This window comes from Sciurus carolinensis, chromosome 15 (assembly GCF_902686445.1).
Source record: "Sciurus carolinensis chromosome 15, mSciCar1.2, whole genome shotgun sequence".
NCBI lineage: Eukaryota > Metazoa > Chordata > Mammalia > Rodentia > Sciuridae > Sciurus > Sciurus carolinensis.
The window spans coordinates 54,862,812-54,889,560 of NC_062227.1; the positions used below are offsets into that span (position 1 = coordinate 54,862,812).

Sequence of the window (26,749 nt, forward strand, 5' to 3'; positions counted from 1 at the left end):
TCTGGGCATGCCACTCTCCAGAAACCTGCCTGTGTTCTGCTAGCCAGAAGCCCTCCCAATTCTGCAGTGTGGGTTTTTATACAAGCTTTTGTTTTTGATACTGGAAACTGAACCCAGGGGCACATAACTGCTGAGCCACATCCCCAACCCTTTTTATTTTTCTTTTGAGATAGTCTCACCAAGTTGCTTAGGGCCTCAAATTTGCAATCCTGCTTTCTCAGCCTCCTCAGTCTCTGGGTTATGCAACCATGCCCTGCTTATGCAGGCTCTATTATGTGGACATGATTGATTAAATCATTGGTCATTCTTGGTCCACTCTATCCCTAGCCCTTCTCCTCTCCCCAGAGGTTGGGGAAGGGTTGGGCTGAAAGTCCCAACCCTCTAATCCTGCCTTGGTGAAGCTACCTATGGGCTGCTAGTCCTCTCATTAGCTACAAAGAGAGCCTGTCACTTTGGAAATTCCAAGGATTTTAAGAGCTATATGGCAAGAAGCTGGGATGAAGAACAAATATATATTTTACAATCTCACAAGGAAGCAGGCAAAATAGTAACTTATTTTATGAAGATATCTTTTTTTTTCAGTGCTGGGGATTGAACCCAGAGTCTTGTGTGCACTCTATGAACTGAGTTATATCCCCAATCCCCTGTTAACTTGCTTAAACAGTAATAATTAAACATGACTGAACCTCTTTTTTATGATTTTAAATCATAAAATAATAGCATATCCAAAACAAAAACAAAAACAAAGCAGGATGCTATAAAAAAGGAACAATCAGAATAAGAACAAGTTCCTAGAAATTAAAAATATTCTCTAAATAAATTATATAGAATGTTTCAAAGACAAGGTCAAGGAAATTGCCTAACAAATATGAAGAGAGAGAGAGAGAGAGAGAGAGAGAGAAATTGAACACTGTAAGAAAAAAGAATATTAAAAGATCAGTCCAGAACATGTCTTTATTCAGTTAATAGGAGTTCTTAAAAATAGAACATAAGTAATTTTTTAAGCAAATAATAAAACAAAATTTTCCAAGAATGAAAATGTGGAAATAACTAGCTTGATGATGGCCAACATAGTAAATGGAAAAAGAGCCTGTAATGGTTAATTTGAATTGTCAACTTGATTGGATTAAGAGATGCCAATGATTAAGAGGCTTCTGGGCATGTCGATGAGGGTGAGCCTAGGAATGATTGGAATGTGGGATAGTGAACTGAAGTGGAGCCCCTCCCTATTCCGTCCAATAGGATGGACTAAAAGTTGGAAGAACAAGGAAGCAGAGGCAGATGCAAGCTCGGCTCTTCTTGACCAGGTTCTTGATCGCTGCTTTAATCGTCTGAGGATATTGGACTCTCCCTTCTTCACTCTTCCAAAGTGGGCTCTGCCACTGATTCTCCAGGTAGTTTCCAGAAGCCTTGGTCTCAGACTAGGGTAGCACTGTTGATCCCTCTTATTCTGGGGCTTCTGCCTCCTGGACTGTGCCGCTACTTGTCCTTCCAGCTCACCAGCTGTAGACGGCCATTGTGGACTATCCAACTTCTGGTCATGTAAGCCAATCTAATAAATCCCCTTTTATAATCATACTTCCTGTTGATTCTGTTCCTCTAGAGAACCCTGACTAATGTGATAATGTCAAAAAATATGATAATGTCATGCACTTTGAGTTTTTGTTTGTTTTTGTTAATCCCTAGTTAACAAAGATTGAGGGATTAAGCCCAGGGGTGCTTAACCACTGAGCCACATCCCCAGTCCTTTTAATTTTGGGACAGGGTCTTGCATAGTTGCTCCGGGCCTCAATAAGTTGCTGAGGCTGGTTTTGAACTTGTGATCCTCCTTCCTCAGCCTCCCGAGTCACTGGTAGTACAGGCCTGCATCACTGCGTCCAGCTCCTTGTCCTGCCCTTTCAAACGATCAGATTGAAAGTAGAAGATGCTTTCAGGCAGGCAAATATTCAACAACATTTACTTCCCATCCATTTTTACTCAAAAGAATGTATGCTATTAAAACAAGGGAGTGAGCGGAAAAGGGGAAGACTAAGTTTCTAGGGGATCTAACTAAAGAAAGTTAAAAAGGAAATTCCGTGGTTTGTGTCCCTACAACAAACTCATACAGGAACTCAGCTGGAGGGCAGAGGTCAGGAGGGAAGCCGTGGTGAGGCTGAGGGGGTAATGGACACATTATCTGATGTAATCAACAGTGGGGAAAGTGATAGAACTCATTGGTGTTTGGTAACTAGTAATAGGTATGTGGAAAGTAACCCAATAAAAATGAGGTAATTAGTCATTAAAAAAAATTGTTGTAACCAGCACTGGTGGCACACAGCTGTAATCCCAGTGACTTGGGAGGCTGAGGCAGGAGGATTGCCAGTTCAAAGTCAGTTTCAGCAACTTATCGAGGCCCAAAGCAACTCAGTGAGGCCTTGTCTCTAAATAAAATATAAAGAAGGACTGGGGATGTGGCTCAGAGGTTTAGTACCCCAGTTTAATCTCCAATGCCTCCCACCCCCCCCAAAAAGAATCATTGTATGGAAATGAAAAATAATCATAGAAATATTTGGCTCAGCAGTGAGCAATATTTACCTGGTCCTAATAATACAATCAGTTGAATATTGATTTAACAATAAGAGGAGGAGAGGAGGAGAAGGGTATAAAGCACGTTAATTCTCTTCCACCTGAACAGGAGTAAATAGTTTATGCCTACATAGGTTGATCATAAAACCGTGGCATTATTTAGATGTATGGCATTAAATATCAGAAGAAACAGCTGAAATAATTAAGGTCATTCTCTCTAGGGAGTGAGAGTGAGTGGTGAGGTAATGGAATGGGGCAGAAGACTTCGTTTTCATTCAAGGTTTGTAGGAGTATATTATTTTCAACCTTAAAAGGAAGAAAATTTTGGTATATGGCCCAACACGGATGGACCTTGAGAACAGTACACCAAGTGAAATAAACCAGACACAAAGAGGCAAACACCGTGTGAGTCTACTTACAGGAGGGTCCCGGAACAAGCAAATCCATAGAAGCAGAGAGTGGAGAGGCGGATGCCAGGCGCTGGGGTGTGGGGAGTGTGGAGCCTCATGGGATCGAGTGTCAGTTGGGGAAGATGAAGAGGTTCTGTGTTGCGTTCCTTCTGCCCGCAGAGAGAGACACGACACATCAGTTGTTCATCAGAGCTCTTTATTCTTCTCTCTTCCTCCTCTGATCATCCTCTGATGATCTTACAAGGCAGTTACAGTCATATTTATATGAATCATGAGCCAATCAGGTTACAGAGGATGTGGGGAGAGCAAGATTACAATGTAGTATAAAACGGGGTAAAAAGAGGGTACACAGAAGAACAAGATTTCACGGAAGAACAAGATTTCAATTTAATGTATCAAGAGAGTTCATGATGGGCATGGGTCACCTCGTCCAATCAGAGCAATTCTTTTTGGTACTGGCTTAGTGCTGGGGCAACTTCCTTAAGCAATGTTAGCAGTTTGTTGTAAACCAGGTTGCCCCGGCTTAGTGCCAGTGTGGAAGTCCTTGTCAGCTGTTTGTTGCAAACCAGGTTGCCCCGGCTTAGTGCCAGGTTCCGCACTGAAGTCCTTGATGTTGCAATCCACTGTCTCGGCATTAGGGCCACACTGAAATCCTGAAAGCCAGGCTAGGATGGGGTCTGCAGCCCCCAACAGTTCTGGAGATGGACGGTGGGGATGGTTGTACAACTATGTGAATACAATTAATGCCACTGAACTGTATATTAAAGTGGTTAAGATGGTACATTTTTTTTTTTTTTTTGCGGTGCTGGGGATTGAACAGAGGGCCTTGTGCTTGCGAGGCAAGCACTCTACCAACTGAGCTATCTCCCCAGCCCAAAATGGTAAATTTTGTTATATGCATTTGACCACAATAAAAACTACCTTAAACATAAAAAAATTAGTACTATTTGATTTTTAGATAATTATATGCATGTTTAATTTCATTATAAAATTATTCTTTAAGATGTTCTCAATGAAATATGTATATTGATATCTGTCACGAGTGTTTGTACATAGATTTCATGACATAATTTGTGGACTTTCATTTTTTTCCCAGTTCTCATCTGTGTTCTCCTTAGATGAAGTTGGTTATTTTCAATTAATGAAAGTACCATTGAATTTAGTATTTTGTGATGCATTTTGGGAGAATTTGTGATACCAGATTACTAAACACAGCATATTAACACTGGGAATAAAAGTACAAATGCTTACAGTTTGAATAAGTTGGATAAGGACCTTATTATGCTGGAATTTTCCTCTTATGAGCCTCTGCTATCCTCAGCGTGCAATCTAGCCATGCAGTCACCCCTGGATGGTTTATTGGAGTTCTCTGCATTTGTGCAGGGACTGGGTGGGACACTGAGTGAATTAAAGATATAGTGGCTGGTAAGTGCAGGTTGTCACAGCTGATTTCTGGCTCATGGTTTTATTTTTATAATCACTTTCCTTACCCTGGTCCAAATAGCAGGAGTGTATTTGTCTCTTCCCTGTTGTGAGCAATAAAAGGCCAATTAGCTTGACAGGAAGTTCAACCGGTAAAGTGCAATCCTAATTCAAATCATTGTCCCTTAAGTTTACAATTCAGAAAGCCAGCTTTAAGAAGGAAAAGACGGTGGAAAACAACTTTATACATCCTTAGAGACTTCAGACTGCTTCCAGCCTTTAAGTCATGCCACTTGGTTTGATAGGTTGCTGTTACCTTCAAGGGTTTATTGCTATAAAAGCCACCTTAGATCTTGCCATCCCATCTAAATTTTCTTCTTTGTTCACAGTGCGAGATGAGGACGGAAGCACGCCGAAAAAATCTGCTCATTTTGATTTTGCATTACTTAACACAAGAAGGGTATGTTACATTACAAACATTTACAGAGACGATTCCTCTTTCTCTGACCTCCGCTTTCCCAGACACAATTAAAAGAGCAGGTTCATATTTATAGAAAAATTGAGTAGAATGTAAAGTCCCCGCACATCCACTCCTTCCCTGAATCTCCCCTATCCCATTATTGCTATTACCTTTTTGTGGTGTTGGGGGTCATGCATGCCAGGCAAGCTCTACCACTGGGCTGCACCCCAACCCCTCCCCTATTATTATTGCTGTGTTGGGGATCAAATCCCTAGGCAGGGGTGCCCCTACTGAGTTACATCCCCAACCCTCTTATTATTAATGTCTTGAATTGACACAGTACATTTGTTAATGAGTCAATTTTGATACATCGTTAGCCAAAGTCCACAGTTTACATCAGGGTTTACTCTGTTGTATAGTTCTGAGTTTTGACAGATACAGAGTGACCTGCATCAGTACTTACAGTGTCATACAGAATTATTTTGCTGCCCTAAAAATCCACTGTGCTCCACTTATTCTCTCTTCTTGTCCTCCTACTGGAAAAGTGAGACAGACTTTCATTTTCTCACTTACCTACATGTTTTTTCTCATTATGCATTGAAAACTTTATTAACAGATCTACTTAGTATTCAAAATACTTCTCCTTTCCCCTGCAGGCTTAAAGATAGCATAGAAATGAAATAACTCTCTTCTTAATTTTTTCTTTCCTTAAAATATTGGGAGGTTTGTTTTTGATTCAGGGTCATCTCAGAACAATCAGAATATGCGTGGGCCATGTTTTTTCAAGAGTTTTTTTTTTAATGATAATCTTTTAAAATAAAAAAAATGAAATCTTTGCAACTGTATTGAAGCATCATTTTGTTATTTAAGTCATTGAAAGAGTCGGGGTTTTGTTTTTGTTTTTGTTTGCTGAAATTTACGATGCATGCATTTTGGTCAACGATTTTAACACTACACCTTGAACAAAATTTGTTGTTGATTTACTTTATTCTCTTGTTTGACAATTTGTAAGCTCTTTAATTGCAAAATGTGATCTTAATGTGAAAGTTTTGATAATGACTTTCCCCCCCTGATAAATGTGATGAAATTACTACAATGTCTTTAACACAAAAACATTCCCCATCCCCACTTACTTTGAAGCTCACAGTTTTATCAGACATTGCTTTCTGATGTTTGGGACTTAAATTTTATTGAGAAAATGGTTCATTCTGTTTTAGTCAGCTTTTTCACTGCTCTGACTAAAAATTCAAACAGAACAACTTCAGGGGAGGAAAAGTTTATTCAAGGGCTCAGTTTCAGAGGTCTCAGTCCGTATACAGTCAGTTTCATTCCAAAAGGGTCTCAGACGAGGCTGAATATCATGGCAGAAGAGTGTGGCAGAGGGAACCAGCTCACATGATGTTCAGAAAACAGAGAGGTCTCCACTTGCCAGATATAAATATATACCCCAAAGCCATGCCCCAATGCCCACCTCCTCCAGCCACACTTACACTTCAGTTACCACTGAGTTAATCCTTATCAGGAGATTCAATCGCTGATTGGGTTAAGATTCTCACAACCAATCATTTCTCCTCTGAACCTTCTTGCATTGTCTCACACGTGAGCTTTTGGGGGACACCTCACATCCAAACCATAACAATTCTTTCCCCATCACCAACAGTCTTAAACTAGAGAAATGAGTGGGCAGGTCATAAACTGACGCTCAACAGCTAAATTTCTGTATCCATGCATAGCACTGGAGAGAAAGCAATACTCTGAGAAGAACAGACCTAATTTCAGTCCTTTCTGTGTCCCCATCTATGATGTGAAGATATTCTTGAAATTGATGAGTCAAGCAGTGTGATATGGCCCGTGGGTTGTTCTGAGTTATTCACCAGTCCCTAAGGAAAGCAAATCTAAGGGCAGCATATGAGAATGTGCCAGATGTCTACTCTAAGGCAGGGGTATTGGCTTCTTAAGGTAGGAAAAGCTTTCCGGGTTAAGCACATAGACGTAGGAGCCAGACTTTGTGTTTTGTGTGTAGTGCTGGTGATTGAACCCTTGGCCTCGCACACGTGAGCTAAGCACTCCACCCCTGACTACATCCCCAGCCCTTTACAAATTTTTTTTTATTTTGAGACAGGTTCTCAGTTGTCCAGGCTGGCCTGGAACTTGTGGTCCTCCTGCCTCTGCCTCCTGAGCAACTGGAATTATAGGCTGTGTCACCATGGCCAGCAGAATACTTTTATGTTAAATGCCTCAAGATCACATGTTTAATGTGAATTAAATATGTGACATGCTTAGAATAGAATAGTGCCTGACACAAAGTGAGCGCCTATGAGTATTTACTAATTTTACTATGGAAGAGACAGGATTTGGATTTTATTATTTTTATACACAACCCGGTTTAGCAACAGACTTAAAGCATATGAAATGTGAATTTGGTCCATTTTATCAATCCTTTTAATGGAATATCAGCTCTATCTAAAGACTCCAGAAGTGTGTAGCATATTGGGAACAATAATTTTGTTAGGCGTTATTTAAATTAGTTTTATACTCAGGTAACCTTAACAAACATTAGGTTAAACTAAGGTAAACAAGTCCCCTTATTTCAGGACTTCTCACACCATCTAATTTTCTATATGCAATGGGAATATTTGTGCTAACATAGGTATTTAGGGTCCTGCAAACCAATGTGACCAAGGAACTTTTTTTTTTTCTGAGACTATCTTTAGAGACTAATTTCCTATGGAACACTTTGAGAATGCTATCTTTGTAGATTAACTGGCTCATATAAAACTTAGGCTCATCATGATAGGACCCAGAACTATGAGAATAATATTAATAGTTGCTCAGTAAATGTTATCTGACTAACCACTGAGGAACATACTAGAATATAGATGGGTAGAATAGAAAGCAAGACAAATATGTTTACACAGACATTCCCTGATTTTTATTGCAATGTATTTTACACTCCAGAAATTGTCTCAGAAAGACGAACTGTAGAAACAAGAAGAACAATAAGTCAGCATACCTAACTCGTCTTCAGTGTTTATTATGGCCAGAAGAATTTACTGTACACTACTTAAAATGTATGCATTTCCCCAATTTGCCACTAGATGGCTCTTTGCTCTCAAATCAATAAGAATTCTACTAGAGTTGATGATTTTCCAGAGACCTGCAGGGAAAGGGGTGAAAGAGAGGATTATCAAGATGAAAAGTGGACTATAGGTATTTTTTTTTTTTTTTTTTTGCGGTGCTGAGGATACAAACCCAGGGACTTGTGCTTGGGAGGCGAGCACTCTACCGACTGAACTATCTCCCCAGCCCCTGACTATAGGTATTTTAAAGGATCTATGTTAGCATATAAGAAAGGAGATACCTCTCCTTAATGAAGTACTGGGAATTCAGGAAAGAGAACAGGTTATTGTGAATAGGAATGATCAACCTGGGAAAGCCTTGTTAGAGGTGATGTGAGCAGGATTTGAAAGACATGTAGAATATACACAGAAAGGTGTGATGGGCAGAGGTGCAGAGGAAGAAGGGGCACGGCAGGAGCGGAACACTTAAGACCAGCGTTTGAATGTGTGAGTGGGAATTAGTGAGAGTAGACTCTGGAGGGTCGTGGATGCTGGCCTTTCAGCCCCACATGTCCATCCTCTGGGGCCTGAGGAATGTAACAGCCTTCCTCTTGCATCCTGTTCACTTGCTTGCTACTGTCCATTAGTGACTAGTGCTCTTTCTACTGTGCTGTCCTGTCACTCTGTTGGCCAAGAACCCGAGTGGCACTACAAAAGACCTGGTTCCAGCTCAAACAATATATTAGAAACATGCAGAAGCAATTTTGTTCCTTTGATCAGCTATCTGGGAAGCATGGGGTCTGCAGTCCTCTTTTCTAGTCATTTTAAGTTCAAGCTCCACAATTCTTGAAATAGTTCAGAATGCAATGGGATTCAGTAAAGGACTACAAGCAACCTAAAGTGCACGTCCCTGTCTTCCACCTTTGCTTATTTATTGCTTTACAAGTGCCTGTATGTGGTTAGTCATTTTAAAAGAAAGATGTTGAGTTATTTCTGTGCAGTTGAGTTTTCTTTTGACTTATCTGTATTTCCTAGTTGTTTCTTAAATGAACATGTATTACTTTATACTAAACAAAATTGTTTTTTAAACTTATTTTGTTTTCAATCCCTGTAAAATGGGGATTAAGACATAGCAAAGAAGCCTGGTGAGATATCAGTAAGTATATAAGCTGACTAACTCCCCAGTCAACTGGCTGACTGTGGTGTGTGAATTCTTTGAAATTAACTTGAGAGCCAGGCATGGTAGCGTATGCCTGTGATTCTAGCAACTTGGAAGTTTGAGGCAGAAGGCCAGCTTCAACAACTTAGTAAGGCCCACAGCAACTCATTGATATACTGTCTCAAAATAAAAACTTAAAAGAGCGCTCAGTGGTAAAGCGCCTCTGGCTTCAATTCCTACTACAAAAAAATTAGCTTGAGAGAGAGAAATACATTTAAAGGTCATTGGCAATAATCATGGCAACCTCTTTAAAGAATAAATTTTCTAATTGACCTCAATCTAGTGCAGTGAAAAAGGCATAATAATAAAGTTTTCCCCCTCATGCCTTCCCAGGTTTGAATCAGAAAGAACTCTAACCTGAGGTGCTTGGATAAGACCTCAAATTGTATAATAATTTATGAGTATTTGCACATGTGCACACTTTTTGAGAGAAAGGCATTGGTTTTAACAAGAAGTTAACAACTAAGAATTGAGACCTGGAGAGTCGTTCTATTTTCAGAGGATTTTGAGACAAAACCCTTGCTTCTCATGCCGTCCACTTACATTGGACAGCCTTACCACAAAACAAGTCGAAAATGACAGTTCAGAACAGTGGTGACGAAGCTACTTACACACCGAAGCACTGTTAGCGTAATGTGACTAACTCAAATTACTAGAAACAACCTTTCCAAGCAGATGACATCTTCTTATACTGAATTCCTTCAATGATGCTCATTGACAGATTCTTGGGGTTTCCTTCAGGGCTCATGACGCATACCTTTGAATTGCCCTAATGGAGGCAAGTCTTCCTTTTGGGGTTGAATTTGGATTTTAGCAATCTCCAAATGTTACCTAAAATGAATACTGGTGAATAAACAGGTAATAAATTTAGGAACATACCCATTTTTGGCTAAAGATGAATAAAGGTAATTTATAAGACATTTAATTGATTTGATTATTTGACTTTAAAGCAAATTAAATTGTTTTGAACAATGATGACATCACTGAGAGTAAGTATGAAGCTCCCAGAGGTGACTGTTTTGAAAGACATATTTGGATATACTTCACAAACATAAAGTAAGGTTCTTACTCTGTAGGAAAATCTCTAGTTTTCATCTAATGTTCTATTTAAGGTTTACTCTTTGTATTGAGTCTCTTTGGACTTGTAATGCCTATTTTCCTTTGTTCTTTATACCCAGAGTTAATTCTTTTTCTTCTATAAAACTGCCAGATATATTGATGCAGCCAATGCTTTGGAGCAAGAAACTAAACTGGGGTTACGACGCTTTGAAGTTTGTGACAACGTTGATCTTGAAACTATTTTGATGGAATACGAGAGTTATTATTTTGTAAAATTCCAGAAATACCCCAAAATTGTTAAAAAGGCATCAGATGCAGGTACATGACTATTTTCTAGAAATAAGTTTTCATCACCCCATTCTCAGATAGATGGCGCCCTGCAGCCTGCACTGGAAGAAGAGACCAGAAAGAAGGTGCAGCCTCTTCCTCTCTCAGATCCAGAGCAGACAACTTGTACATGATTGTCTGGATATTGACATCCCTTTAGTCATGTTGGCATTTGTTTGAGGAATGTATGTTTAGGACAATGAAAGTAAAACCCCAGAGTACCGCAGGTGCTTTTTAGAAGGGCAGCATTAATTTCTGCAGAGACAGAGAGGGCTTTTGGAAGACGATGAATGACAAAGACTTTTTCTTGTTAGGAAGACCTATTATCTCTCTTGAAAATAACATGAAAATGAGTATTGGTGAAGCTAATAGCTCATGTATAGATAATGAAATGCTTTTGAAAGCCATCAATCCAGATAATGATCAATATAATGCAAAGACCCAGTATAGGTTAGCCTTCAAGGAGGCTGGCTGGAGGGGAGATCTAAAACCAGGGCTCTAGGTTTTGTAGTAACATTGACTTAGAAGTCTGTAAGTGGGGGAAGTAATTATAAACCAAGAGAGATCATTGTCCTGTTTACAAGGCACTTGTTAAGCCACAGACTTTAACATTTCATGTAGGGACCAGGAAACCGAGAGGAACATCAATTAAAAGTAGCCGAGGCTGAGACCCAGAGCTGGAAGGGGTCTGAGAGGTATTTTATCTGAGCTTCCTTCCAATCCAGGGTTCAGGGCTTGGCTTTCTTGACTGTTTGGTAGGTATGGACCTTGAGGAAGACTTGCCTCCTAAGCATGGGGCAGCTAGCACTGTTACCTACCTGATCTGATTTCTAGATGACTGGCTCTCATCTTGGTCCGCACATTCTTCTACGGTCTTGCATACGAGGTCTTTATTTTAAGGTAAACTTGCAGAGTATAATTCGTATGTGTTTCTTACCAGACTCACATAATCTATGTGGGGTTCCTCTGCACCCTAGCAACATGGTATCAGGTTCATGAAAATTCAATGAAATGGCAATAGTCAAGCCAGTCTGAATTGGAGTTGCCTCTGGGCACGTGGTCTCCCCATGTTTCCTGTCTGAGGACTTGGGGGAGATGTTGGGGAACTCTCCCTGGCAACTTCACTTCTAGCTAGATCAGAATGAGTATCTTGTCCACAAGATTATAGCACAAACTTTTAGAACAATGTAAAGGGAGAAACATGCCAAAAAATACTTAAGATTAAGATTAAATTCTCTTAAGATTAAATTCTTTCCTTTTCTCCCAATATTTGTCCTGCCACAGAAGAAAATAATTTACCACCAAGAAGTGGAGGGAAGAACAGAAGGTAAAGTGAACAATAATTCATCTTGATCAACTCAACTCTGGAAGTTTGTGGCATCTTTCTAGAAGAATCTCTAACGCCCCTTTGTGACCCATGACCAGCAATACCAAACTGTGGTTATGTGACTTTAGTGGGCCCAGCCATGGAATCCCCTCAACTTACAACTGTCCAGGACTTGGACCAATGTCTGTGTTTTGTCCAGTTTAACTGCAAATAATTGCATTGAGTGATGCTGTCTTTCTAGGCCATGTAGCATGTGAAGTGTGAACCTCAAAGGTTAAAAGACCCAGGCCCAGTTCCTGGCTGTCCTTTTTACAAGCATGGAACAAGTTTCTGTCCCATACTGAGTTCCTGGCTCATAGAGCACCCAAAGAATACTATTTTCCATTTTTATTTTTACTTATTTATTTTGTCCTGGGGATTGCACCCAAGGGCACTTTATAAATAAGCTAGATTCCCAGTCCCTTTCTACTTTTTATTTTGAGACTGGGTCTCACTAATTTGCTAAGACTGGCCTGGAACTTGTGATCCTCCTGCCTCAGTCTACTGAGTTGCTAGGATTACATGTGTGCAGCACATGGTCCAATTTATTTTACCTTTCTAAACAGGATCTGTAATTTCTCTGTGCACTCCTGGATTACTAAAAATAATCAGTAATCCGGGCGTTAGCCTGATGGTTCTACCTCCCCAGAGCTATCTCGGTGGACCGCACCTGCCCTCCTGTTCCCTCCGTTTCCCACACACATCTTACATGCCTTTCCCCAGCCTCTCACACCTAAATCTCATGTGGGACTAGGAGTTTCTCACCAGAGCCCCTCTGTCTCTTGGCCATTCTGGATAGACACATTCTCCCACAAGGTCCCCCACTCTTGCCTCAGTATCTGTCTTGGTTTGGATGTGAGGTGTCCACCAAAAGCTCATGTGAAACAATGCAAGAAGGTTCAGAGGAGAAAGGATTGGTCACAGCCTTAACCTAATCAGTGAATTGATCCCTGATGGAATTAACTGAGTGGTGACTGGAGGCAGGTGGGGTGTGGCTGGAGGAAGTGGTTCACTGGGGTTGTGGCTGTGGGGTATATATTTTATATCCTGAGAGCGGAGCCTCTTCTGCTTTCTGATCGTCATGGGAACTGCTTCCCTCCGCCACACTCTTCCTCCTACAGCCTCCCCTGGAGCCCCGAGGAATGGAGCCTGCTGTCAATGGACTGAGACCTCTAAAACCATGAGCCCTTAAGTAAACTTTCCCTCCTCTACAGTTGTTCTGGTTGTGTCCTTAAGTCACAGCAGTGAAAAAGCTGACTGAAACAGTGTCCTGCCCATCTCTCCCTTCCTAGGCAGCGTTGGTGGTGCGGCCGTGAGCTGCCTTCCGTTCCTCCCTTCCCACTTTCAACACCCCTACCCGGCATTGTCATGGCCCTCTCAGAAATGCCCAGGGGTGCCAGGGTGCTGTTGCACATGGATGGCCAACTTTGGGGCAGCAGTGGCTATGGATTTTTGTTATTGTAATAAAGCTGAATCTTCAGAGGCAGGTGAAAAAGAGGTTCCTGTCAGAGCCAAATGACCATTCAGGCAGAGAAGAACATTTTTAAAAATCTTGGAATGTGATTTAAAAAAAGAAAACTGAGATTGACATCAAAGCAACTTATTATGTCTCATGAGGCATAAATTCTGGATGCCACCACTAAGTTCCCTGCTGTTGTGGATCCAGATCCCTGTCTGCAGCCTGAGAAGGGAGGGACTGGGATACCTCACAGGGCTGCCTGGTGTCACTTACAGTAAAGGTGGTGGAGCCCAGGTGTCTTTCAGGATGGTACTTATGATGGCACTCTGCCCGAGGCTACCACGGGCTATTCTTTAGGACTTTATTATTATTATTATTATTATTATTATTATTATTATTATTTTGGGGGGTACTGGGGATTGAACTCAGGGGCACTTGACCACTGAGCCACATCCCCAGCCCTATTTTGTATTTTGTTTAGAGACAGGGTCTCACTGAGTTGCTTAGCACCTCGCTTTTGCTAAGGTTGGCTACGAATTTGCAATCCTCCTGCCTCAGGCCACTGGGATTACAGGCTTATGCCACCATGGCTTTATTATTTTGACACAAGGGTTATTTCTTTATTTGTAGTTTCTGTACCACCAGTCAGATTTAGTATTAAATGAAGCTGCTTGCAAGGAGAAACACTGAGGAGCATTCTAAGAGGCCAGCTTTCAAATGCATGGATTCTCATTCTTTTTCAGCCACATGTTCATGCCTGGAATGTCCTCAGTCTTCTTTGCCAGGTGGACATTCTGTGAACAAGTGTTTTTGAAGGGCTTTGTTTCCCTACAGGGATGGAGTGTGGTGACATGTGGGACAGTGTAGGGTTTCCTCTGTTCTTTATGAGTACATGTCTGCACGCGGCAAGCATGGAGGTTGGATAGTCAGGAGAGAAAAGAATGGTGTTTCTGGGCATGATTTTTTGCTCACAGGCAGTTACTAAGTGACTGTTGGTGTCATGAGACTGGCTACCCGCAAATCAAAGTGTCTTTTGCTAATCTTGCCTGTCACAGCGGAGAGCAAGCTCCCACCCTTGCTGAACACTCAAGGGAGGAAAGTTATCTAATGTGATAGATGACAGAATTGGAATTCCAAAAGGTCTTGACTATTGGAGGCATGGGCCCCAAGTAACAAGATGAAATTAAATGGAATAAGGTTTAACCCCAACCAAAGATGCCCCACAAATAGCACCTCCATTGCAAATTCAGACCTAGCAATCTGAATAAGCTGCAGGTGACTACACCCGAGTCCACCTCAATGGAAGGTGCTGTGACTGCTAATGTGGTCTGACAGTAGAAATACACTGACAAAAAAGTAGATCACTCTTTCCGGCCTGAGGGCTGTGGACAAAGAGAAGGTGACCAGGATGAGAAGGCATCTGGAAGCCAGGTAACTTCAGGACTGATGAGCAACTGGAGATACTTAACTTGAACAGAGGGCTGGGGAGGATGGTCCTCAGAGCAACCCAACCCTCTCTTGGGAAGTGGGCCTTCTCTTCAGGATTCCCTGGGCCCACCGAGGACTGGTGGCTAAAGTTAAAGCAGGGGGAATTTTCATAAGGTTCCATATTTGAAGAATTTTTTAGCGCTGTCATCTTTAGTCATATTGAAGAAAATCTTGTGAATAAGTTGCGTCCAGTGAGAAATCAAAGTGGAAAAGTAGAGTCCCCGTTCCTTGCCAGCCACAGGGATTTTGAGGCAAGTTTAACTATTTATATAGCTTCACTTATTTAAATAAACCCTACTAATAAAGGTTTACATTTATACGATGCTTGGTATTCTTCTCATAGTTCTTTCATTTTTGTCCCAGCAAAAGCCCAAAGACCAGACATTCTTACTCCTAGTTTAGATGAAAAAAGAAAATGAGAATGGTCAGTGTCCACCTAGTGTGATGCTTATCCAGTGGGCCCACCATGTGTGGACCTTGGTGGTATTGTTGACATGGTTTCCTTGCTGGCTAAATGACTATGAGTTTATACTAGTGATGAGAAACTTTTTCTTTTTTTACAAAGAAATGGAGTTGAAACAGCAATTCTCTGAGGTCACTTAGAACATAGGAGAAATACTTGTAGTGAACCTCCTGCAGATGTCTCACATACCTAGGGACAAAAGAAGTGAGAGAAAAACACAGCTTATGACATGGGAGTTCATGTTTTGGCCCCCAAGCAGATCCTGCTGCTCTCGGATGTCACCTTCTACTACAAAATACAGACATTCCAATGTTGAATTCTAGTTTGCCTAACCGTGAAGATGTGGATTGCCCTTGTGGTGATGTATGACGTAAATATATTCAAATGCATATGCTCCTGTAACCAACACAAGCAGGCCACCAGCAGGCTCCCTTTGCCCCTTCCCAGTCAATACTGCCCATCTGTACCAGAGTTACCTACTATTATGACTTCCATCAATTCCAGCTCCTTTGATTTGTTTTGCCTGAAGTAAATAGTAGTTGATGAAAAATTGTTCTGCAAATGTGAATTATCTGTGACAACAGATATGGGAGAGTTTCACTCCTCCCACAAGCCTCTCTTGATGTTTGTTGCACACAACATGCTCAGAGATATTCTAAGCAGGCAAGGTATATTCAGTGTGCTGAATTAAAACCACAGACAAATTCCTAGATTTTTCTGATGTTTCCTAATTTGAGTAGGAGAACTCCTTTCTCCTACACATTTTCCTGGGTCTGATGCTCTTAAGAAAGTAGGAAGAAACAAAGAGGGGTTCTTGTGAAACAATATGTTCCTGAGAACTAAAGCCATCTGCCAAAGTGCGGATGCTGTGGTGTGAAGGACAAATGAAGAGGGTGAGTTGGGGTCTCTGAGAGGGTCTCTGGGACCCTCTAGCCTGATTTTGGCAGAGTCCACTGAATAGCCTGGAGGGAGTCAGGGACCAGTTGGGAAGGTGGAGCAGATAGAAAGGCCCTATTGTGGTAAATTTGTACATCTCTCGAGACTTTCTTTACGTATGCTATACAAGTAGTTTATTTACCTCAAGTGAAGTGGTTAGGATAATCTCTCTCCTCCTTCCTTAGGGTGATGAGTGACAGTTGTCAAAATCTTCCCAAGATCAATCAACAGAGGCCACGATCCAAAACCACAGCAGGGAAAATGGGGGAAAAGAAATCTCTCAGCAAGGAGCAACCAAAACAGGTGAGGAGGACTTTGCTGGATGTTGGTAGTATTACACTTGGTTGAGGAACAACCCCAAGAAAAAAGGTCATATTTATTTAATTTTTGAGGACCCTCTCTTTTAAAAATTGCTATATGATTTAGTTGAATTGTGGAATTTTCTGAAAGTTTTATGAAAGTATGCTGCATTAAAATCAGGGACAAATGTGTAGATTGCTCAGTTTTCCTTAATTTGAGCAGGAGGACTCCTTCCTGCCCCCGTACTTCCCCTAGACTGAGTGCAGGATGAGGGGCCTCGGCAGGTAGGGCCTGGCTGTTGGACAGCTCCCTTAGCCCAGCTGAGGTAACTGCAAGTAAGAAGTCTTCAGTGTCCCCAAGTATATCCTGGGTTTCTTAAGTGGAGGCCAGGGATAGTCTCAGGTGTGATCGGATCTCAGAATCTCCTGGTAGGCTTCTCCAAAGAACCATGGTTTGTCCTTACCCCAGACCTCCACACTGAACTTTCTAGAGGAGGAAAGGGCAGTAAGAGGAGAGAACCCCACAGGTGGGAAATCAATGCCTCCTGACTCAGGAGATCCATGTCCAGAACCTTCTTAACTAGGAGAAAACTTTCTAGGCTTTCAAAGAAAGAGGAACAATAAAAATCGAGAATGGAATGGCAAAGAATTAATGTAAAAGATTCTTGGCTGGAAGATTCCTCCGATAGAAAGGAATAATCACAAGACCCAGTTGGTGAAAAGGAATCCCTCACCATCAAGGAGGGTCTCTGGTTGTGGCCACTGGGGTCTGACTGAGAGGGAGGAGATGTGACCTGGGGCAGGTGAGTCACACAGGAGGCTGGTTGATCTTGCTGCATCTCCAGACTTGGTCACACCAGCCACAAATATCCTGGTGCAGGAGAAAGGACCAGTCAAGCTAGTGGGGATGGGTTGAGGAACAGCTCTTTCCTCCATTGGAACAGCTGCTTGGAGCTCATGGCCTGTGTGATCTCAAGTCTTCCAGGGGTAGTGCCTTCCTCAGGACATAGGACATGTTTGTTGGTTCACAAACGTGGCTCCCCATTTACAGAGCTGGTGTCTGGCGTTTGGTTTTGCGGGGTGAACTGGCAACTATAACCAGCAACTTTAAGTAACTCCCTCAGCTGGCTGCTCACCATGTCCCTCTGTCTTCAGGTCATCCATAATACTCACATGGAGACCGCTGACTTTGGCTTAAACATATCAAGAATCCACAAAGACAGTGCAGAGGAAAATGCCCACCCACGAAGAGTAAGTAGAACTCAGGAAGTGAGCACTTCTTTTTTAATGAACATAAGCAGTATTTTTGTCAAACAGGGAAGTTAAAACCTTACGATCAGAGGTTGCTGTGAGGTAACTGGATGAGGATGACAGGGACCACCTTTGTGGAACAATGGTCTGGAGCGAACTGCCCCACCTCCAAGGGGCTTATTTGTTTCCTTATTCTGGCCAGCTCTTCTGGCAAACTACGTGTGTGTGTGTGTGTGTGTGTGAGAGAGAGAGAGAGAATGAGAGAGAGAGAGAGAGAGATGGAGGTGGCAGTGAGCATCTCTCTGGAAATCAAGGGGCGCTGCCTCCTTGGCCTGAGCTGACTTCCTTTAAGGACCTCAATGAACTGAGCAATTGCTGGACATGAAGCCACTGAGTCCATGTCCCCCAGAAGGAAAGGTGTCCTTCACCCTCTCTGCTTTTGTCATGTTTTCAGTCACTTTTGTGCCTAGCAGTTTTGTGGCTTTGGTTTCTTTTGTGAATACTTACATTGATATAAATGGACATTTCTGATTGGGTCACAAGGAAGGGACTATTTAACCCAGCACTTAACCTTTGAAATCGTCTGGCTATAAATTCTCTTTCCAGGAGAAATGTTCTCCGGGTAAAGTGTGAATGATTTTCTCCCTGGCATTTTAAATGTGCATAGGCCGAATGAGGGTGTATATCCAGGGTTGAGCCGCCTAATGGGTCTGTCCTTGTCATGGGAGGGACCCTGACTTCGGGATCCCCCCACACACTGGATTTCACAGGTGTGCTGTTCTCGAGGGCATGGGCTTCAGTGAGCCTGCTGGGTTCACTCTGCCACGTTTCCCTGCTGTGTAACTTTGGGCAAGTTGTCTATAAAAATTTCTCCAAATTTCACTTCTCTCTTCTGCAAAAAGGCAATAAGTGTCGTGTCCATCATAATGAAAGGAGAGACTTAGTAAAGGGCCTATCACATAATAACAGTAAATGTTGGCTACTGGAAATATTTGCATCCTTGCTTTGTCCTGCCTGACTCTAGAGGAGACAGGGTGGCTTTGGAGGGTATGTGGGTTTGAATCCTGGCCTTAAGTCCCTTGTTAGCTGTATGACCCTGAGCAAATCCCTTGACTCCTCTGGCCTGCTTCCACAAATGCAAAACCAGGATGTCACTCCCCACTAGCAGAGGTGTTTCGACAGTTATAAACAACTCTCACAGTGTCCTGTACACATGTTTTGTACCAGGCACTACCAAGAGAGGCGTGCACATCCAGTTAGCAGACAGGACGTGGCTCTGCTCTCGTACCAGTGAGTTCTTCCTGTCCCTGTCACGTTTTAAAAGGACGAAACCAAACAGGGAGCGTTGTTGCGTTAAGAAGCAGAGACATGTGCTAGGAATGGGAAAGTGCTGGTGAATTTTTATTCAAATCCACTTTGTTCTGAAGAATTATTTACAGTTTCTTCAGAGTGCCCCGACTGGAAGGCGTCATGGTTTTCTGTATCAACGCAGGTGTTTTTAAAGCCTGCCGTTGTGCTTGCCCTACATAACAGGAGATGTAGATGTGGTTTGTTTTACTGAGACTGACCCACAGCAGATCATCTTCGCGCACGTATTCATGCGGAAATAACCGTCACTCCCTTCCAGGGCCCGGTCATCGACTTCCGAGGGCTGCTCACAGACGCCATCAGAGGAGCAACTGGTGAAGTTGCCTTGAACACCTTCGACTGTAACCCGGACCCCTCAGTAAGTGGCCAACGTGTGCCATCCAGCTCTCAAACTGCCCCAATCCAGCTCAACCCTGGAAGGGTCGTCAGCACTGGGAGTGAGTACCCTGAAAGCTTGTCATCCAGTCGGAGGTCACAGCAGCCTGTCGCCATTTGTTTCACCAAGATCCTGTTTTTCTTCCTAAATTATGAAGCACTATTGTAACGTGAGCCTTTCTGTTCCTCTCATCAGGAACGATTGCTGAAACCTCTGAGTGCATTTATTGGCATGAACAGTGAGATGCGAGAATTGGCAGCGGTGGTGAGCCGGGTAAGCTCTGCTGTTCAATTCACAAATTTACCGAGGCAGATCGGGGCTCCTGGAGTATTGCGGGCTGCTTCTTTTATTAATAACAATAAATATGATCATTTATTTATAAAGTGCCCCCACTTGCGAAGGCACTCATATTGTTTAGAGGCACAATAATGCATGATAAATAAATTATAGAATCATAAAATTACAATATAAAAAGCCCACTATCTCAGTGTAGAGGCCAAGAAAACCAAAAGACAAAAAGACTGAGAAAGAAGGGACAGGTGAAAGGTTTTACAGCAGGGCCCAGAGTCAAGGAAAGAAGCCTCTCAGAGAAGGAAAGAACGTATCTGCATTTTGTTTAAAAAGTCAAACAAATAGAGATTGGGAGTCTGATGAGCTCATAATTGGAAATCTCCATGAAAAACAGATTAGTAGGAAAGATTTTTACCACCTAGACTTCAGACTTCTCGAGCTCATGCCCCACAATCTTAAATAAAGGCAGTGAAGCTTCATGGCTAATGACATAGGTCTTTGACCTTGATTTCTAGATCCTTTTCTTTCTAGCTGTGTGACTTTGGGTGAGTTTCCTGGGATCAAAATGGATTCCTAATTATAGGTTCTTTTTCAGTTTACACTGATCTTGTTTTTAATTGAAGACTGAAACGAAGGCAGGTTCAGGGAGATGCTTGAGATGTATCAGGCATGTTCTGTGTCTGGAAACACAAAGGTGGACAAGTCAGACACAGCCCTTGCCTGCAAGAGTTTCTGGTCACGTGGGCAAGTGTGCTTTGAGTGTGAAGAACGGGTATTGTGGAGAAAGAAGATGCTAGGAAAAAGCCCAAAGCAAAGGAGAGGAAGAGTGGGGGCGGGGGCACTGGGATAAAAGCACAACTGTGTGAAGTGGTGCCACTTGTGCAGGTTTCTGAATTCAAGTAAGAAGCAGGGAGTGGAAGGAAATGGGGTTGGAGAGCCAGGGTTCCTGAGGCAGGGCACCCAAGCAGTACCAGGGCTGGGAATTGGCTTCTAGAAACAAGGAACTTTTGACCGGTGTTCCCCAGGGGGGAACCCCATGGTCATCAAATGTGCTTGTGGATAACTTGTTCTAGTGGTAGAGAGGTGAAAGGATGGCAAAGCCATTGAAAGGGGAGACCAGCTGGGACGTTTTTACCAATGTGGCGGGGGAGGGGTGTGAGGGATTGGGCCAGATTGTAGGGATGCACAAGAAAGCAGAGCAAAGTATGTTTTAGATTCACAAAAATCAATAGTCTGGACGGACTGGGTGGCACACGCCTGTAATCCCTATGGCTCGGGAGGCTGAGGCAGGAGGATCCAAAGTTCAAAGTCAGCCTCAGTAAAAGTGAGGCACTAAGCAACTCAGTGAGACTTTGTCTCTAAATAAAATACAGAATAGGGCTGGGGATGTGGCTCAGTGGTCTAGTGCCCAAGTTCAATCCCCAGTACCCCCCAAAAAAAAAAAAAATCAATAGTCTCATTACCATTTTTGCAAAAGAATAACAAGACTGAAGCCAGAGCTACAGATATTAAGTGACCTGCAAGGATTTTGTGTGGAATTCTCTCCACGGAACCAAGGGAGGTGGCCATTCAGCTCCTGCTTGAATACTTCTGCTAATGGAGTGATTACCACCTAATGAGACCTGTTCAGTTTGAACTGATAAGTTCAGAATGACACAAAGAGGAACTTGGGTTGGGAAATTAAACACTACTTTGCAAAACCCAGTGTCAGTTTAGAAGAGGACAAGAAATACTATTATCAATGGATGCCTTGAATACCAAGCTAGATGAAGCCTCAGCACGTGGGAAGATTTCCCGCAGAAACAAGAATGCGGGGCTGGTAGGCTTGCCTGCACAACTAGGCTCTAAAGACAGGGTAGGCTCTCCCAAGATTTTGGAAGACTGAGTCCTTTCTTTGTCGTCCCATCCAGGAATGGATCATGCACATTACACATGACCCAAATCACTTCTATAAATAGTTTCCCTCATAAAAGAGGCACTGCTGTGGTTTGGGGCACTTGGTGGAGGAGGGGAAAGGGGTAGGGCCCTGACATCTCACTGGCATTTAAAAATGTACTTTTAAAAAACTGCTCATATTACTTATTAGAAATTAAATAAATAAACTGATAGTTTCCAGATTCATTCTGTAGTCACTCGGAATGACTTTGGAAGGAGGCTTTTTTTTTTTTTAATGTTAACACTCTAGACATTGTTTGCCTGAAATAGCTCCTACACAGAAAGGCCCCTGAGTGACTGTTCTGAGGCGTCTTGTAAAATTGGAGTTTGAAAACTGTAAATTAGTTATCAGTAAAAGCTACCTTAATTGATTACCCTAGATGGTTGCTACAGGGCTCTCCTGTAAGAGGGAAAACTGCTTTTGCTCTGTTGTCGGCTTCCTTGAATTTTGCAGAAGCAATTGCTCCTGCTGAAAGTAGGGAGTGATCACTAGGGAAAAAAGAGAAATTGGTTTCAGAGGAGCATTATCTCTTTTATGCAACAAATTAAGAAAGTGTTTGCCAGATCAAAGAGCAAGAGAGAAGCCAGGTGCCGGTAAGGAACTAGGTTTTGCTATAAAAACTAGTGTAATTTGAAGGCATAGTCTGTAACTTCTTTGATTATGATCATAAATCAGCATGGTTTGTTATTGACTGAAGACAGGTAGAGTCCATTGCTAGGAGATATTTTTTCCTTCTTAAAAGAGTCATATTATAGCATCAATGTCTTCTTCAGGGAAAAAAAACATCATTGAATATTTTCATGGTATCCCTTTAGTAAATAACCCAGAATTACAATGTATACATATACATATATCTAATATGAAAAGTTTTTATCACCAGCACTTTATATTCTATTGTAGGTCAACTAGTCTGCTCCCATGTTTATTACAGCTGTGGAGGAAAAAATTAGTTTTAACAAAATGATCAAATGTGCATTGCAGGACATTTATCTCCATAATCCAAACATAAAGTGGGATGACATTATTGGACTGGATTCAGCCAAGCAGTTAGTGAAAGAAGCTGTTGTGTATCCTATAAGGGTAAGGATGGCAGTGGTGGGGTGGGGTTTGGGGATTATTTCTGCTCATTATCCATCAGACAAGCTGTGTGTCACACATGTCAGGAAGGGCAGGGCAGGCTGATTTTCTGTCCACAAGTTAACTTTTTGCCTGTGTCACAATGCTTTGTCAACACGAGAGCATCAGGCCTAGTCCATTCTGGACACTTTAAAATCATGTCTCATATTGGTTCCAGGCAGGTGTCTCCTTGATGTGGTCATTGAAGATCTAGGACTCTGTCATGTAAATTTGATTTGTTAGTCACTATACGTTAGCTCAAATGAGCCTTCCTCTCTAAAAAGAAACCTAATATGGCAGAGATAGCTCCCATAGAAGAGGGCCTCTCCCTTGGTTTCTGTAGATGCTCCCTTACCATCGCTTGGGCCAAATGTGAAGAGTAGACAGTACCTTTCCAGACAGGAGCCAGCAGGGCCAGCAAGCTGTGCTCATTACTTATTCCTGACAAATTTCTGCATGGCTCATGAAACAGGTAGAAGAATAGAAAAACAGTTCTCTCCAAATGGGATGGTGAGGAAGTCAGTGAATCTCATGTTTTCTGCTGTATAACAGACTGATTCGCAACTTAGTGCCTTAAAACACTAACTTTATTGTCTGTAATTCTGCGGGTAGACAGTTTGGGCGAGATTCAGCTGGGCCAGCTCATCTCTTCTCCGCATGGTGGACTGACCCAGCTCAATCACACGTCCAGGGCATCAGCCAGCATGGCTGGAAAGGTTGGAGAGACTGGAAAAATTGGGATAAGGGGGACAGTTGAGGCCTCTGTCCTTAAGTGGGGGAATCCAGTCCTGTTCACAGAGGGCCCCCAGAAAGAGGCAAGAAGGGTAAGTTCTACGTCCTTAGCATTTTTCGGGTCTCTTCTTATATTGCTTATTTGCTATTCATATATTTTTAAGTCTTTTATTTTATTTGCTGATGTCCCATTGGCCCAAATCACAAGGCCAGGCCCAGGTTCCAGGGGTGGAGAAACAGTTCTGTCTCTTCATGGTAGGAGCTGTAAACAGTTTGTGGCCATTTTCTATAATCTTCTGCAGTCAGGGTTATTTTATTAAATAACCTACTCATTCTTACCAGTGAGCCCATGGAGTCCTTGTTTTTTGGATGCTTTTATTGTGAGAAGGCAAAACCAATAAATTGATTTTTCTTCCCCCGTCTTTCTTCCTCTACTCAAATATGGAAGTAAGAAATACCCTGGTGTTGGGAATTAATAGAAATTTGCGTGTAGAAACGTAGCACAACACTTTTAGAAAGGATGGCCCATCTCATTGAGATTCTTTAACTGTGTTATCGTCATGGCATTTCAAACTTGGCATGTGATGCTATTCAGATTTGGTATCAGCATTAGCAGGAAATTAAGAGCAAGCTATAATTTCACTGTTATTATTATTTTTTAAAAGGGCCAACTGAGATTTTTTAATTGTTTTTGGTTGTAGATGGATGCAATACCTTTATTGTTTAAATCTATTTCTATGCAGTGCTGAGGATTGAACCCAGGGCCTCGCTTGTGCGAGGCAAGCGCTCTACCACTGAGCCACAAGCCCAGCCCTTGGCTTCTATTCTTCCTTTCCTTTGTTCTCTACACATCCTTCCCACTGCCCAGATTATTTGAATTTGAACTAAGGGAAGAGACTTTACTGAGGTCCATGCACACCCTTCTGTAGTCAGTGCCTTCCAATGTGTTTGTCACTGAATGATCCTTATTTATTTATTTAATTTATGTGGAGCTGGAGTGGAACCCAGGGTCTCACACATGCTAGGCAAGCGCTCTACTACTGAGCTACACCCTGTTTTTTTTTTTTAAATTATTTTGAGATAGAGTGTCATCAAGTTGTTTAGGCTGATCCTCCTGCTTCAGCCTCCCGAGTAGTTAGGATCACAGGAGAGTGCCACCACACCTGGTTGCTCCTCACTCCCACCCCTAAAACAGGCTTCACCAGAGCTTTGTGCTTCACTTACATACACCTTCATTTATGTATTCTATTGTTCTTTTTGTTTGTTTTTGGTTTTGTTTTTTTTTTGTACCAGGGCTTGAATCCAGGGGCACTTAACCATTGATCCACATCTCAGCCTTTTTTTTTTTTTTTTTTTCTTTTGAGACCGGGTCTTGCTAAGTTGCTTAGGGCTTTGCTAAATTGCTGAAACTGGCCTTGAGCTTGTGATCCTCCTGCCTCAGCTTCCTGAGCTGTTGGGATTACAGGACTGCACCACAGTGCCCTGCAGTTCTATTGTTTATCTTCTAGTTTGTACTTGCTTTACAACATTCAAAAGCCTGCTAAATACCACACATGGATACATGACCAGCGTAACTCTACATCATGCTCAACCACGAGAATGGGATCCTAGTCAGAATAAGTTATATTCCATGTATGTATAATATGCCAAAATATGTTCTATTGTCATGTATATCTAAAAAGAACAAGTTTTTTTAAAATAGTGGAAAAAAAATTGCCAAATACTCTGTGGAAGCCCTGAATTGTAGAGTTGGGCTGTGTTTTGCTCTAGTAGTACCGGCTCTCCATGCTAAGCCGCCACAGACTGATGCATTGGTACCAAACCTTATCACTGTTCCTTGTTCCTTTTTCCCACAGTATCCACAGCTGTTTACAGGAATTCTTTCTCCCTGGAAAGGACTACTGCTCTACGGCCCTCCAGGTAAACACAACTTTTCATTTTCATGTGCAGTGGATGAGTTGCCACTGTGTCCGCTTGAGGAGGGGGCAGATGAGAGCTGAGCGACCCCTTCTCCTTCCAGCATGAGACTGACTTCTGTCTGTCAGCCGGGAAATGGAGTTTAAGCACAGGGATCATGTTTATCCCCATGTGTCTCTAGGTACAGGAAAGACTTTACTGGCCAAAGCTGTGGCCACTGAATGCAAAACAACCTTCTTCAACATTTCTGCATCTACCATTGTCAGCAAATGGAGAGGGGATTCCGAAAAACTCGTTCGGGTAGGAATCCTTAATTTGGTATCTTTTAAAAAGAATACAGAGGAAACAAAATGATGTTAGCACTTACTTGTTTTTAAGTGATACCTTTGTTAGCTTTTGTCCTAGGTCTTGATTACCAAAAGCTAGAGATATGGATTGACTATTATATGTGGTTATAAATCATGCTCCCATCAGAAAACATGATCTCCTTTCTTTTGAAATTTTACCAACAGTCTTCTTTTGATTCATGCAACTTAGGAATGAAATCTGGGGAAAATATTGTCTCTGAAGTGGCCTCTTGTAGAAGCATTCATTATTAAGTACGTGCAGTAGTTTCAGTCAACATTTACTCAGAAGCTACCACTGTATGCTGGTTCCCTGTGCCAAGGACTCTATAGAAGAATCAGGAGACTTAAAACTTAATTATTCTTTCAGATGCTCTGAGCAAACTTCCTTCACAGTGCTCACAGCCGGAGGGCTTATTCCTTCCTAAAGGGTTGTTTGAATCTTTACAATGTTTCATTCTTAGTCTTGGACACATTTTACATTATAAAAATTTACTGTGTCTTCCAACCATCTTAAGAAAACTTATGTTTGTGATTTATGCCTCAATGTAAAATGGATTCTTTCCAGAAATTCTGTTAAACTATTGCCTTTTGTAGAACACTGATAAGTAATCAATACTAAGTGAATATAAAGTATTATGTATTTTCTGAAAAGAAATTACCCTAAAATATTACTCTGAAATTACGTTCCCTTGAAATGACTCATTTCCAAAACATTATGGTCTACTTGAAAGTTATAATGGAATATTTTAAAAGAATTGATTTACCTAACATAACCTATTATTTATTATTTTGATGTTATTTTCAAGTTGTTTCAAATGTGTATGTTTCTATACATTCTTATCACTTTCAGGGTTGTAACTTGTGAAAACATTCATTGACGTCT

The 26,749-nt window shown here is 41.9% G+C and overlaps 1 protein-coding gene across 2 annotated transcripts in view; it reads left to right on the forward strand.

The window, feature by feature from the left end:
* Positions 1-26,749, forward strand: part of Katnal2 (katanin catalytic subunit A1 like 2) — an 87,471-nt gene that overhangs the window by 35,846 nt on the left and 24,876 nt on the right. Inside the window, exons 2-11 of one of the 2 annotated variants that reach the window (XM_047526553.1) lie at positions 4,787-4,857; positions 10,346-10,512; positions 11,806-11,848; positions 16,419-16,536; positions 17,688-17,783; positions 19,411-19,509; positions 19,723-19,800; positions 22,736-22,834; positions 25,459-25,522; positions 25,701-25,819. In XM_047526553.1, the coding sequence (XP_047382509.1) occupies positions 4,787-4,857; positions 10,346-10,512; positions 11,806-11,848; positions 16,419-16,536; positions 17,688-17,783; positions 19,411-19,509; positions 19,723-19,800; positions 22,736-22,834; positions 25,459-25,522; positions 25,701-25,819 (954 nt within the window). The remainder of the gene's footprint in view (positions 1-4,786; positions 4,858-10,345; positions 10,513-11,805; positions 11,849-16,418; positions 16,537-17,687; positions 17,784-19,410; positions 19,510-19,722; positions 19,801-22,735; positions 22,835-25,458; positions 25,523-25,700; positions 25,820-26,749) is intronic. The other variant, XM_047526554.1, reaches the window with a different exon arrangement.